General features: G+C 49.4%; 1 protein-coding gene across 1 annotated transcript; it reads right to left on the reverse strand.

Moving 5' to 3' along the window:
• Window positions 1-939: 939 nt before the first annotated feature.
• Gal3st2 (galactose-3-O-sulfotransferase 2) lies at window positions 940-14,487 on the reverse strand. The gene is made up of 4 exons (XM_038339918.1): window positions 14,382-14,487; window positions 4,613-4,699; window positions 3,110-3,392; window positions 940-2,716 (listed from the first exon to the last, which is right to left on the reverse strand). Exons 1-4 carry the CDS (start codon window positions 14,408-14,410, stop codon window positions 1,898-1,900), a joined length of 1,218 nt encoding a protein of 405 aa, XP_038195846.1. The 5' UTR covers window positions 14,411-14,487; the 3' UTR covers window positions 940-1,897.
• Between the last annotated feature and the right edge of the window lie 590 nt (window positions 14,488-15,077).

Consider the following 15,077-nt stretch of genomic DNA (forward strand, 5'->3'; position numbering starts at 1 on the left):
AATGGGATCCATGTTTATAAAATTTTTAAATTAAGTCATAAAAACTCATGAATCATTCCTAAGTACAAACGATGAAACATCAGTTGCTAACTGTAATTCAAGTACTCTTGGCTTTTTATAGTCTAAGAAAATACTGTGTGTGTGTGTGTGTGTGTGTGTGTGTTTCTACCAACAAATATATCCTATTCTACATAAAGAACATTTTTCCTGAGAGAAAGCATGTTTTCAAAGAAACAAAATATTTTCATGAATTGCTCACACACACACACATGCATATATATATATGAGACAATTGAAGGTTGTCCCATATATTCAATTGTCACATATATATATATATATTTACATACATATACATGTATATGAATGAAAGAAACAACTGAATGCTCTTTCTTCCTGAGTCTTTCTTGAAATGAAGGTTTCAGGGCTGGGGACATGGCTCACTGTTAGATCACTTGCCTAGCACACTTGAGATCCTAGGATCAGTCTCCACAACTGACAAAAAGAAAAGGAATTAAGTCTACTAAGATTGAAAAGTTCTTAAGGAACCAGAGAAATGGCTCAGAGGCTAAGAACACTTCTTGCTCTTCTAGAGAACAAAAGTTTATTAAGAGTAATTTCATCCAAATTCAGAAGTTTGGTTTTGCTTTTGTTTGATTGGTTGGGTTTTTTGTTTGTTTGGTTTTTTGTTTGTTTGTGGTTTTCTGTTTTGAGACAGAATCTTGTTTTGTAGCCCTGGATGTCCTGGAACTCACTATGTTGTCCAGGCTGATCTTAAACTCAGAAATCTGCTTGCCTCTGCCTCCCCAGTGTTGGGATTAAAGGCCGGCGCCACCATGGCATTCTTGACGAACTCTGTTCGCTTTGGGAAAGTCATTTTTCAATTTACAATGTTCTTTTGGATTGATAAATTCATTGTACCATCTCTAAACTCACTGACAATTACTTTTCTTAAAGTACCCCTATTAAATTGCTGTCCAAAGGAGCACGGGCCCTCTTGCCCCGAGCTGGAGGCTCCGACACAGAAGAAAAGCCTCCACTCAGGCTCAACAAACAAAACTTAAGCTTAAGCCATAGGCTGAGCATGTGGCGGTGGCAGCTTTCCCAAGACACCCGGCACGTTGCTTTTCCCAGGCTACCTGGCGTTAGGCACCCCAGGTAATCAGGTTTCTCATCCTGCAAGAACTGGGGGCTGGGAACTTAGTATCTCCCCACAAATGACAAAGAGAGGCACCAAGAAAAATGTCCTTGAGACTATACACATCGTGGTTTCCAAGGCAACCAAAGGTCCTTGGGACCCTCTGAGCACCGTTGTCAAGTCCAGCACGTTCTCCTTCGGGATTGTCCAGTGGGACGCTATAAATGGACCCACGTGTGTTCAGCTAACCAGCAACTTTCACGTCTCTCAGTCTACACCGTTCTTAAGAAAGCCAAAGATGGGAGGTCACCTGTTCACCCATCTCCCCTGGGCCCACCTTTGTGCTACTGCCTGCACGCTCTATGCAAGCCTGTCTCTGGGTCCAGTGCTGAATCCATGGGGCTAGAAACTCCAGGGAGCCTCGCTGAGTCTCTTTATGGGTCGCCAGGCCACTGCCTAAGCCCCTGTGCTCCCCAAGGCTGATGTTCACTTGATGGCCCGTTTAGACTGACTCCTGTGGACAGATAATTAAAGAGCACTAGCATTCGGGCCTGTCCAGGACGTGTCTCTACCATGGGTGGGTTCAGCTATACTTCCAGCTGTGCCTGTTTGTTGTCTTAGGTGTTGGGCCCTCTCCCCAGAGCTGGAGATGGGTGGATCTCTACACAGAGGTTTCACCCTGTTCTTCCCTTGGGGAAGGTAGGCTGGCAAGTTTAGGGTTCCTCGGGAAGCCTGGGGAGAAAGGGTCACTTAGCCAAACCCCTACTTTTTCGGCAACGGTATGTCCTTGGGAGGCTTGTCGGGAAACTGCAGCGAGTACAAGTGGGCCATGTATTGTAGCTCTGGCATTGCCATCCTCTGACAGATGTGCAGCGTAGCATTGTCCAGATCCTGCCTAAGATTGTAGCCCAGAATTTCAGCATCTCCGGACTGATAGGGGAGCATATTCTGATCTTTTATCTGCGTCGTGTTCTTGGGCTCGGGGTCCTGAAGACACAGGGTGGTGAGCTCGCGACGCCTCGCTCGCAGCTGCGCCAGCTCTTCCCTGAGCTGTCTGGGGCTTACCTCCGCGTACAGCTGAGCCCAAAACGTGCGGTTGAAGTGCTGGTAGAGCTGCCAGTCCAGCTCGCACCAGCGCTTGGCACGCTCTTGGCTCTCTGGATTCAAGCGCGAGATCGTACGCTGACTGCGTAGGTTCAGCTTGAAAGATACCACGTCATCCAGCTGCCAGTGCAGCCGTCTGCGCAGCAGCACCATGGACTCATCAAAGTAGTCCGCAATGAGCACCAGCTGGAACTGGCGCTCCACCTCCGAGAGGCACCTGCGAACGTAGCCCGCTTCAGCCTGAGCATTGTTGTCGAAGCCAAAGTCAAACCACATGTTGTTTCTTGCATAGGCATTTTTCAGGCCCACACTGACATTGTAGTACTTCCACGGATCTGCCAGGAATTGGTCCAGGCTCTTGACTTTCCGGAAGGCAGGCGAATATTTCTTATAGTAGATGAAGGAAGACTCCAGCTGGAAAACTGGGTTTCGAAGGATGGACAAGTAGAAAGTGTCATTGGGCATGACTTTCTGCACCTATTTGGAGAAGGAGGAAGTGGTACCCCAAGAGTCTATACAAAGTTACCAACTCCCACCTGTCCCAACTCCTTTGCACACTGCAGGAGCAGGTGCGACAGGGCAACAAAAGCCCAGTACGTTCTTCCAGAACCAGAAATTCGGGGATATGAAAGAGGGTTGAGATGCCCTCAAGAAGACAGAGTTGGGGCTTACATGTCTCATGCCAAGAGCAATTACAGGCCATTAGCCTTGGCAGGGTCTGCACCCCTACAACTTCAGACGACTCCTCCACTGACTCTACACCCCACTCCACCTCACCTCCACCCCTGCAAGCACCATGGTCACTCACAACCAAAGCTGCAGGCAAGGCAACCTCCGGCCCACCCGTTTTCCCGCCTCCAAGTTTCCCACCTCAGGAAGGTTGAACCGCAAGTGGTTGCACATGACGTTGAAGTGATGATTCTGCGGGCCATTGGGCTCCATGCCCTCCACGTAGCGTGCCACGAAAAGCCAGGGGTAACCCAGATGGAACATAGAGTCCTTGGGCAGCGCCACGGACAGGTTGTGAGATTCGGAAAAGCGGTAGAGAATGTTGAGCATGGTACTGCTGGCTGTCTTGTGCGTCTTGAGGAACATGATGTTGGTGACCGGGGTGGAGTCCCTGGAGGAGTTCTGGGCCTTGACCCTGAGCAGACTAGGAGAGACAGTGTAGGCCACCATCATTAAAGGGGCCGCACACCCCCCACAGCGTCCCCCCAAGTAGCACCTCTCAACATGGGATCCCTACATCCTCTCCCCTTGCTTTCTTCCAGTGCTGTGTCTACACCCCAGTGCCACCACCCTGCAATCTTGAGGTCTAGGGGGATTTTCTGTGACAGATATGATTTCCCCCTTGCAGCAAGATGCCCTTATTCTTTCTGTACTTTCTATTCTTATGCAAGCTACACGCTCATACCTCAGACTCCAAGCATTTTTCCCTTAGGCCCCCAAACCTGCTGTTGGTCTCCCAGGGCACCCTGTGTGGCAGTGACCCAATGACTTCAGACAAGATCAACTAGCCTAACAAATACTGGGATACACCCAGATGGCCTGGGTCACCAGGCACCTTCTTGTCTTCTATTTTTTTTCTTTTTAATGTGCATTGGTGTTTGACCTGCATGTATGTCTGTGTGAGGGAGTCAGATCCACTGGAACGTGAGCTACAGACAGTCGTGAACTGTCATGTGGGTGCCGGGAATTGGACCCTGGTCTTCTGGAAAAGAAGCCAATGCTCTTTGAGGCGTCTCTCCGGTCCACAGCTTCTTGTGCTAATGTAGGCCAATAAGATTGACAAGGATGGGGAGGAGCAGGACCCAGTGGATCTTGGGACGGTGCGTTTTCTCAGAGGACAATTTACCCCTTGTCATCCAAATCCAACCAGAGAATGCATAAAGGCCAGGAAAATAAGACCCTCCCAGAATCCTGGCCTGGGAGGCAGTTGGTTGTGCAAGTGGGCATAGATGACCACCCTCTGGATGGTGTAGCCCTGGCAGGCAGGGGAGAGAGTGCTTTGGGGCCTAGTGACAAAGGAGTACAGTTGTGACCTCCTCACCCGAAAGCCATACTAGAAGCCAAGCCGTTTTGGTAGACTGGGAGGTGACCTTCCCACCGCTCCCACTGTAGACTCTGCTCTGCTCAGTTCCCTTCCCAGGCCAGGCTGGCTAGGCCACGCCTGCTCCCCAGAGCCGCCTCAGAAGGCTTCCAAGCAGGCTTGCCCTCATAGGATACAGACCCAGCGAATAAAGAGAGGACGCTGAGGCTCAGTGAGAAAGTGAGTGTTCTTAAAGTAGGAAGGATAGGATGCTGGAAGCGCTCTTGGAGCTGCAAGGGAAGAGCGCAGCCTCCTGGAGCATAAGACACCTGCGCAGAACTTACGGCGTAAACATTTCGATGTCCACGTGCAGGAAGCCAGCCATCAGGAGCACGACCAGCACCAGGAAGAAGAGTGCCACATGGAAGGACCTGTGGGCAGTAGCAGCTCAGTGTCGCTTGGATACACAGCCCCACCCACTGCTAGACAAGGAACCCTGTAACAACCTGCAAGCCGGAACAGGGTACCCAGGCATGCTCATCTCTGATCACGTAGGGCTTGGGGGCTTCTCCGGCCTCCCCAGCCCCTGAGCTGCAAATGGGTGTGATTGCAGGGTAGATGCATGGACTGAGCCCCAGGCTAAGGCCCCAGCCCCCAATAGGAAAACAGTTTAGTGCCCTTTTAAGAACACTCATGGAAACGTCGGAATTAGTGTCCTGATGAGAAGATAGGCACAGAGCTTGCCTCCTCTCCCCACCCGACCCTATCCTGTGAGAACAAAAAAAGGTGCTGTCTTTGAGCCCAGAAACACACACACACACACACACACACACTTCCTTCTCACAGTCTCTAGCTTCCAAAGCACCACCCTGCGTGGGGAGGGGCTACATCAGGCAGCTGGCTGGCAAGTGAACACCTTGGGGCAGAGAGGGAGTGTGCTGGCATTCCACCCGCTGAAGCAGAAGCAGAAGCATTTCGGAGGATTCACTGCTGCTCTGCTCTGCGGCTGACTGTGCCTCAAGCCAAGGCATGTACTCAGGTGCCAGAGCTGCCTGGAGGGCAGGCCTCTGCTGGGTCCTAATTCTAGGACACAGAGCTACCGCATGAGGCACAGCCACCTCGGCCCAGGACATCCCTGGACATGCAGTAGAGCATTAGAAAACCATCTCTTCCTAACCTTGGAGATCTTGGTTTGGGGCTGTTCTCTGCCTTCGTAGCCCTCCCTGCCTATACACCTAGGATGTGTATTCACCTCTCAGTGTCTGGGTCTGGTTTCCCAGTGAGCACACTGACTGGCTGTGTTTGCTCTGTGAGGAGGCACCAGCTCCCCAGGTTCCCAATCATCCCACTGGCTCCTCCTTTTCCTAGATAAAGGATCATGACGGGATTTTTGCGCTCTCTGACAAGCTCTGGTAGGACACATGGACAGTTACCAGGAGCGTGTGGAGCTCTCCTGAGACTGCTGTGCCTCATACACCACATGACATAAAACAGATGGCACCCACAGTTTAAGTGGGCAACAGATGGATTAGGTTAGGATTCCAGTTCTCCGAGAGCTGTCTCTAGCACCTGCCTGGGCCTGGGCGTGGTCCCTTAGCTTTGTTGATGACTATATGACTCTCAGATGCTCAGTCTAAAAGGCTATACGATGTACTTGGTCACAGTTCCCATATGCAGAGCACACAAGTGCTGTCCTTTCCAGGGGGACCCTGCCTGATGACCTCTCTGCCATGCATCCTTTGAGAGCAGACCCATGGTAGCTGGCAGGGAGGAGCCCTGTAACAACACCCACTTCTCACCTATATGTGAAAACCCTGTGGCTTGAGGTTGAGTTGTAGGTCCTAATTTTTAGGTGTTTTGAGGAGAAGGAGGAGGAAGTTGTTAAGGGCCAGGTTAGTCTGGGACTTCCCCTGAAACCCAGATGCATGGGAAAGAGTCACTGTCTAAACATACTACATGTAAAGGTCAGTAATGACCTGAGGCCAGGACCTTGCAGGGAGCTATGACTTCAGATCCTGAGAACTCAACTTTTTCTCCTCCTTAAAGGGCTATGGTTACCAGTCTCAATGCCACTGAGTGCTGATCTGTGGCACTTGGTGTTGTAGAATATTATTTTAAGAGGTGTTACATTTGTTTATGCTGTGGAACATTTGTTTAATGATACAAAGGTGTGTTGCATTCTTTTATGTTGTATTTGTTTAACTCTGTGAAGCTCTGTTACTTTGCCTGTCTAAAACATCTGATGGTCTAATAAAGAGCTGAACGGTCAATAATGAGGCAGGAGAAAGGATAGGTGGGGTTGGCAGACAGAATAAATAGAGGGGGAGTGGGAGAGGTCAAGGTTTGAGAAAAGAAGGGGCCAGCCTCTCAGCCAGCCATAGACTAAGAGTGAAAGAAAGGAAGGAAGGAAGGAAGGAAGGAAGGAAGGAAGGAAGGAAGGAAGGAAGAAAGGCTATAAGCCCCAAGGTAAAAGGTAGATGAGATTATTTAAGTTAAGGAAAGCTGGCTAGATATTGACCTCATGAGCCCCAGCGTAACTTCCTAAGCCTAACTTGAATTTGGTGAGGCCCAGTATAACTTCCTGAACCTAACTCAGCACAGCCTGACCTAGGCCCACCTCTGCCCAACCACCGCTGACGTGGAAGGATATTATTGGCCCTTATACCTACCTCACTCCACCTCACCCCATTCCAAGACTCTATCCAGTCCACTACTTCAGCCCTATATAAGTTCCTGCCCTGATGCAATAAAGTGAGATCCTGCTTCGACAGACTCCCGGCTCAGTGTGTGTTTCTCCCCTGTGGCCGGGGAGGGTGGGGGGAGGAGGGTGGGCCTGGGTCCTTCAACACTCACCATTCCGCTCAGCCCGGCGGAGAGACCGGAGGACTGACTCTGCCTCATCCCTATCTGCTGGAGAACCCAGCAGCTAGAAACAAGCCAAGATAAGGCCAGGCATTTATAAGTAATAAAAAAACCTCCATGTGTGTTTATTTGGGAGGTGGGTGGCAGGCCCCCAAAGAGCATAGAGTAAAAAAAAAAATCAACAACAACTTGGTGTACTTGAGATACCCTATGTTCCCTTTGTGCAACATTGCTGATATCTTCTTGCTGATGCCATCCTGTTGTATGTAGCCTTTTGCTGACTCTGTCCAATTTCCCCCTACAAACAACGTGTAAGATGCTATACTTCTTAATAAACTTGCTTGTCATTATCCATCAGGTTATGGAAGATCTTGTGCTTCCAGCTTTCCTGCCTTCTTTATTTTCTCGTTCCCAGGCATTCCCCGGGTCACCGAAGAATGACGGGTCCAGGCTGAGTTTGCACACGAGGCAGGACCTAGCGAGGTCCATTTCACAGGCCAGAAGGGAACTGTTAGCATGGATGGGAAAAACCAGGGCTTTATTGCTTGATTAAGGTGTTGCCTACCTGACCAGGGAGGTGGTAGGTCTCATCTCACAGGACACAGTTCCTCTAATCATATTGTCAACATGAATCTCCTCTGTCTTATGTTTCCCTTACATCTATTTAGATTTGCTAGCTCTTGCTGCCGTTGTAGACAAAACACTTACCTAGGTTCCCCTTCTAAGGGCTCACTGCTTGAGCTGTCCTGGGTACCAGCTGTTCTCTGATCTTTTCCTACCAGGACATTTAGGACCGTAGCAGTAGGAACAGATGGCACACATCCTTGCGGGCTCCAATTGGAGGCTCTAGGCTGTGTATCTTTTCTGGGGTATGTACAACGGTGGCCCCTGCTGTACACGGCCTGGGTTAATGTGTCACAGTGGCCAAAGCTCGAAACGGGTGTGGAAAGGAAGCTGAGAAGCTTCTGCCTGGTATTCTGAGACAAGTAAGTGGTCCTCCCACCTCACTGTACCTGCTAGAATTCCGGCATCTGTCCTGGCCTGCCCTAGGGATCGTGACAGGATACGTCCTCATCTGCAGCCCCTGCCCCTTCTCGCTCCCCTTCCAATGAACCTTCTATATGAGCCCTGTTGTATGGCTTTCCTCCTTCCAGTAATTTTAGATAAATTATAACAGTACCCACCGCCCTAAGCCTCTGTCTCCCAAGTGAGTCCATCTGTGTCCTAGCTGCATATGGGGCTACAAGATCATCCTGGTTGCAGTTAAAAGGCTTTTGTTGAAATATCTATCCTGCCTACTACTGACTGCCTTTCTCTGGTCTTTGTCAGCTTCTTCGCTAACCTACCAAGCTCATCTTCAACTTTCCTAGTCCAGGCCTAGAGTCAGCCATCTCTCTCCAAGGAGCACTGGGCACGTCTGGCAGGAAACAGTCCTTAGGGATCCTAGTCTGAGGGCCAAGGATGCTTGTTGCTCCAAGAAGGTCAGATCTTCTAGGCCTTCTGCATAGATAAAGCCAGGGCTCCACATATGACAGAAACCCTCCTGAGGCTACCCCTACATGTCTGATTCAGGGACTCTAGCCATTAACTGAGCTTCTTCCAGTCCAAATTATTTGTCTCCTGTCTTTCACACCCTCAGTGGGGCTCCCAAAGACACAAGCCATGATAAATGTGGGCATTCCGTGATGACATTATCTTCTCTACCTGTACTGAAGAGCACAAAAACCCCCTTAGAGCCCCAGGGCAGCACCACTACCCAATGACCACCTCACTGTGTCATTCAAAGCTCTACCCTAGCCAGGATGGGACATGTCACCTCTGCTGTGTATCAGCCATGTCTCCAACACTCCCAGGAAGTCTGTATAGACAAAGAGCTCAGGAGCTACCCTGAGGAGGAAACTAGACGGACATCACAACCACACTGGGCCAAAATTAGCCAAATGTCCTCAGTTTCAGGGTCCTCTCTCTGCCAGATGAGCCGGGTTGACACAGAGGCAGGGGGGAAACAGAAAGGAGCAATGAGGTTGTGGAGTCAGTCTCTGCTGAAGATTCCTCATGAGTTAGAGGGTCTTCCCAAACCCAGAGTAGGCACCACCTCAAGTTAAAAGCTTCTGAATCATTGCGGTTACCACTCCTTGAGGAGGAGGCTGCATGGCGGCGAACGGTTTACAGCCTTATATAGTTAGGGTATAATGAGAGTATGTTATATGGTTATATAACTTTATATAGTTACGGCATGACTTCCACTTGATAAGAACGGCGAGGAACCCAGCCAGACAACAACGGCTCACCTTCTGTTCTCCCGTAGCCATCACTTTGGTCCTCCACATAAAAATCCTTCCTTAAACATGCTGCCTTTTACTGGCCTCCTCTTGGGTTCATAAACTTTCAGCGCCCACTAACCATCTGCCTTGGAGTTTGCTAGGAATGCACCTTTACAGGGACAGTCCACCATCCAGGGCTCCCAAGTCACAAGCTGAAGAGGGCTCCAAGCCTACCACCCGGCCCTGCCTCAACACAGCTCAGAACCCATCACACGCTCTCTCTGCCTGAGCTGGGGGCCCACGCAGTCATAGTCCAAGACCGGAGACCCGGCCCGGTCCTCTGCATGAGAACAAATAGGAACTTCAATGGTTTAAAATAAATCTTGATTTTCATGTGCAGAAAGCAAAGGGAACTCTTTCCTTCTTTCTCAGAGCACTGACTTAAACTTACCACTGTGAGCAGAGCACACCTTTTAATCCCAGCACTCAGAAGGCAGAGGCAGGCAGATCTCTGAGTTCGAAGCCAGCCTGGTCTACAGAGTGAGTTCCAGGACAGCCAGGGCTACACAGAGAAACCCTGTCTCAACAAAGAAACAAACAGAACACTTTCCACCGTGAATCCTTTCACCCTTAAGATAGATGTACGCATGTCTAAAACCTTTGCAAGCCTTCTGCCAGCTTCATAGACCTTCACTGTTTTACCAGAACTTCTCTCTGAATAGATCCATGACATAAGACCATCTGGTGCCTGGCTCCAGGTCACAAACCAGCTTCCAGCTGCAATGACAGGAGACATTTATTTTTTCCTTTAAACTTTTCACTACATTTATGTATTTATTGTACATATATATATATGCATGCACGCTGAGTCATGCATGTGAGAGTCAGGGGACAGTCTCCATGAGTCATTTCTTATCTTCCACCATACAGGTTCTAGGAACTAAACATGCATATGACTGGGTATGGTGGTGCACACCTTTAATCCCAGCACATGAGAGGCAGAGGCAGGTGAATCTTGAGGCCAGCCTGGTCTACAAAGCAAGTTCCAGGACAGCCATGACTGTTACATAGAGAAACCCTGTCTTAAAATCTGCACCCCCCAAAAAACAAGAACATGGATATGAGGGGGCATATTTCCCATGACTCCCACACATCCCTACCTGGACACCATCTTCCACCCCCAGATATCCCCAGGCCTTTGTCTATTCTACCCTTAGATGGAGGACAGAACCTAAGGTTTTTGCCTAGAACCTGGTCCCCCAGGTATCCTCTCAAGCCCTCCAACTCCACTTCTTCCACAGCCTGAGTGTCTCAATCAGCTCTTCGAATCAAGAGGTTTCCACCAAGATGGCCTGGTAGACATGGTTACAGGTGCCAGTGTAAAGGAATCTTGTATCCAGTTGCCTAACTACCAAAGAAGGTACAGAGCCTGTCTGAACATCAAAGATGTCACCTTATCTGCTGCTAAATCACCCAAGCCAAGCTTGGGTAATATTAACAAATAGGTTAGTTGGAGGCCACACTTTTGTTTCCCGGCCACCCACACCCAAATAATCACACAAAAACTTTATTAATTATACTACTGTTTGGCCAATGGCTCAGGCATATTCTTAGCTAGCTCTTACATCTTAAATGAAACTATTTCTATTATTTTATATTTTACCATGAGGCTCATGGTTTGTTACCTCACATCTTGCTTCTTGGGCAACTACATGACATCCGTCTGACTCTGCCTTCTTTCTCCCTGCATTCAGTTTAGTTTTCCCACCTAGCTATAGTCTGCCCTGCCATAGGCCAAAGCAGCTTCTTTATTAACCAATGGTTATAAAACATATTCATATCATACAGGGGGGAATCCCACATCAGAACAAAGGAGGTTTGCTGCCTGGAGAAAACAGTCTCCAGAATGTTCTACTTCCCTTCTCCAGTAGAATATTCCAGTTTCCTTTCCCAGAGTGGTTGTCAGGCTCTGGGGAGCTACCAGGACAAACAATACTTTACGGGAAATGACTCAAATTATCAAATCTTTTTATCCAAGCACCTGGTCACACCATCCTTCCCCAACCTTTACTGCAAAGAAAGGCTATGAAAGTCTAAGGCCACAACTCTCATAGATCCCAACATGATTCAGAGAGAAACAGTAGTCACGGCACCTTCCTGCAGAGCCCAGAGAACAGGAGTGGGCTAGCCCCTGCTGGTGGCTGAGCCCTGTGTGACAAGGGTTACCCCCAGAAGCGGCAAACACTCTGTGGTCCTGGGAGTATTAGAAAACTTGTACAGTTCTTCCAATCTGGCCCACCTAGATGCTCTGGTGGTAAACCCTGCCCAGTCTGAGACACCTAGGCAGAGAGGCAAGAAATAAAGCTACTTTTAAGAGTGTGTGCACCACACCCCTTCCCAGATGCCAGACCTCTGCTCTTCTCAACTGTGGCACCTCTAACCCACCTTCAACCTATCCAGTACAGGCCTCGGAGACAAACTGTCCACCCCCAGGGCCACCTGTCACGCTAGTCAATGGGTAACCTGATCTATACCCACCAGTATAGGAGGTGAGACCAGCCTAGGACCCCCTGGAGACCCACAGCATGCATCACTGGCCAATGATCCAGAAAGATGGGCATCCCTGGACCAAAGAGTTTCAGGTGCCACACACAAACACCTTCTAAACAGTAGAAAGGTGGATCTGTGGACAATAGGAACAGCCTCTGAAATCTGCTTTCTTTCAGTTTCTTGATCCACAAATGACATGAAAACTTCAAGAACTGTCCTTCCTACTGTAATGGGCCTTGGACTTTCAACAGGTCAGGGTGCCTTGTCCTCTCTTAAGATTGGAGGGGGGGACTGCAAAAGTATGGGATCAAACCGGACTCTCTAAACGTGGCAGACAATGAGGGCTGACTGAGAAGCCAAGGACAATGGCACTGGGTTTTGATCCTACCACATGTACTAGCTTTGAGGGAGCCTGGTCTCTTTAGATGCGCACCTTCCTGGACCTGGATGGAGGGGGGGAGGACCTTGGACTTCCCGCAGGGCAGGGAACCCTGACTGCTCTTTGGACTGGAGAGGGAGGGGGAGGGGAGTGGAGGGAGGGGGGGAAATGAGAGGTGGGGAGGAGGAAGAAATTTTTAATACTAATAATAAATAAATAAATAAAAAGATTGGAGGGGGTGGAAGGAGGGTGTGTAGAGGGAATGGGAGGGGAGGGGGAGGAGAGGAGGAAGTGGGAATTTGGATTGGTATTTTTTTAAAGTAATAAAAAAATTAAAAAAGAAGAAGTTAGAGCTCATGGGCCAAGCACTGCTTTAATTAATATTACCACCCTCTCCTCCATGTCCCCCCTACCTCCCACACCTGACTGTACCTTGGCAGAGGCATCATTTAGCTCTCAGCCAGCCAGGTTCTAAGGACCCACGCAGGTCTACAATACAGTCAGGTGGCCTCCACAAACACAACTGTATACCACCTACTTGGGAACTAGCCATTAGTCTCCAGGGCCTGTTTGCATCACAACACAAGCTTTTCTACGGTTCCTGGAAAGGATACTCTAAACTGTTGAGCTGCCTGCAGGCTGTGTAGTGTGCTCCAGAGTCCCAGCTCTGTGAAGTGTCACCCGTGCTGAGGTAGGCTTTGGTGAGGCAGCTGTCTTTGGATCACTTCTGCTCCTGTAAATAAACTCTCCCATATTCCTGTAATAAATTCCTGTAACTCCAATACAACTTATTGCTTCACCAAGCTGGACTTTGGTGGTATCTGTATTTGGATCTGTCATAGGCTCCTTATCTGGGGTGAGTGGATAGGTATGCTGTGTCTCCCCAGGAAAGGTTTGGCACACCACAGATATATGACACCACACTCAGCCTCAGTGCTCACCCCACCACCATGTGGCCACATGTGGCAGACTGCACCCAAATGCCCTTCCTTTGCCCACTACCCTTCAAAGCCAGCTTCCAAACTGGGATCCAATAGCTGGTCTCAAGTGACAGCTGACCACAAGGACACATAGACTCCATGGCCACCTCTCTCTCTCTCTCTCTCTCTCTCTCTCTCTCTCTCTCTCTCTGTCTCTCTCTCTCTCTCTCTCTCTCTCTCTCTCTCTCTCTCTCTCTCACACACACACACACACACACACACACACACACACGGAGATACATACTATCCACAAGGTCACACAGGTCCCCATGGGAAGCTCTGTCCCTGAAGGAGACTTCCCTTGGGCTCAACACCCTAGGACCACAGGTTTTCAGAAGGCCTTCTACCATCAGACTCGGATCCCAAGAGGCATCAGGAACCTGGAACGCCCCTAAACTAAGGGTTGCTCTGAAGTTTACAGAGATTTGTGCTTTACCCCTCACTAACTAGGAAACCGCTGAGCCTATTCTTTACAATATGCCAGCAATATCCATGAGAAAGGGGGGTTAAATGATTCAGAGAAGAGGCCAACCCTCTTTCTACAGGTGTGAATGAGGGGACTCTGTCAGGGGCTCACAGCCCAGATATTGTTACAAAAAAACAGGGTCCCAGCCATGGGGCAGGACAGAAGTCACTTAACCAAGCTAATAAGTCCCTGACCCCAGTGCCTTCCCACCAAAATCTCCAGCCCAAATAATCCAGGTAAGTTCCATATCTCTGTGCTCAGGGTGCGGCTTTCTCATGCAGGGGCTTCCCAAACTACAAACCACTCTCCTCCTGTCCGAAGTGAAACTGGGCCTGGGATATAATTCTGTGGTTGAGGGCTTGCTTCAACCACCAGCTAAAGGTGAAATCCCTGGGTTTAATCCTCAGTATCACAAAAATTTTTTTAAAAAAAGTTGACAGGAAATCTAAAAATATTGATTTCAAGAAAGTGTCTGCACTGATTTCCCCAAATCCAAGCCAACTTCCTTTCAAAGACAGAAAAACGTCAACGTATTTTGTCAGCTTCTTGAACTATTCTAGAAGGAAAGCAAGTGTCCCCCTATGCTGACCACCTAAAGCCATACCACCTTACCTCGGTGTACCTCCCAGGATGGACAGCATCCTGGCTCAGAGCCTCCAACAGAGATGGGCAGGGAAGCGGTTGTCAAGACCTCCCACTGCCTTGCGTATGAGACAGCCCTCTCTCAGCATGCCAGGAAGGACACAGCTTCAGGGAACACTGAACTTAAATCCCTAAGAAGCTCACCTGCTGGCTCAGGTGCCACCCCAGGCCCCACCCTCTACACCCCAGCCCCACCCCAGTGACCTGGCTTAACTGCTGTAACCTAAAAAGGAACTAGACTTCCCCTAAACTCAGAAGGGAATGCTGGTTCCTCCCTCACTAGGCTTCCTCCTCCTCCTCCACCTCCTCCTCCTCCTCCTCCTCCACCTCCTCCTCCTCTACCTCCTCCTCCTCCACCTCCTCCTCCTTCTCCTGTATCACTAGGTGGGGCCCTGGCAGCTGGGATGTCTGTCTGACCCAGGAAGATTTCCTTGTTCAGACTCACATTTTCTCCTTCTGCACCTTCCATGTTAATCCTCCCAGGGAGGTCTTGGAGGGAGCTGCCCCAGTGGTGGTGGACTTTTGGGGGTGTCTAAACACACATTCCCTAATTGATGTGGGTAACAGAGATCCGGGAATGGGCCAATCATTCTGCAGATGTGTGATCAAACGTCAGAAATATTTTCTTCTTCAAAACTCTCTTTATACTAAGAGGAAAGAGCCTTT

Source organism: Arvicola amphibius, chromosome 8 (genome assembly GCF_903992535.2).
Source record: "Arvicola amphibius chromosome 8, mArvAmp1.2, whole genome shotgun sequence".
In the NCBI taxonomy this organism is placed as follows: Eukaryota; Metazoa; Chordata; class Mammalia; order Rodentia; family Cricetidae; genus Arvicola; species Arvicola amphibius.

Bases quoted from the DNA above. Each gene is read 5' to 3' on its own strand.
- Gal3st2 (XM_038339918.1), bottom strand. From the start codon at position 14,410: ATGCTGTCCATCCTGGGAGGTACACCGAG. The intron at 3,393-4,612 runs GTAAGTTCTGCG...TGTCTCTCCTAG, and splicing joins GACATCGAAATGTTTACGCC to TCTGCTCAGGGTCAAGGCCC. The intron at 2,717-3,109 runs GTGGGAAACTTG...TTCTCCAAATAG, and splicing joins TGCGGTTCAACCTTCCTGAG to GTGCAGAAAGTCATGCCCAA.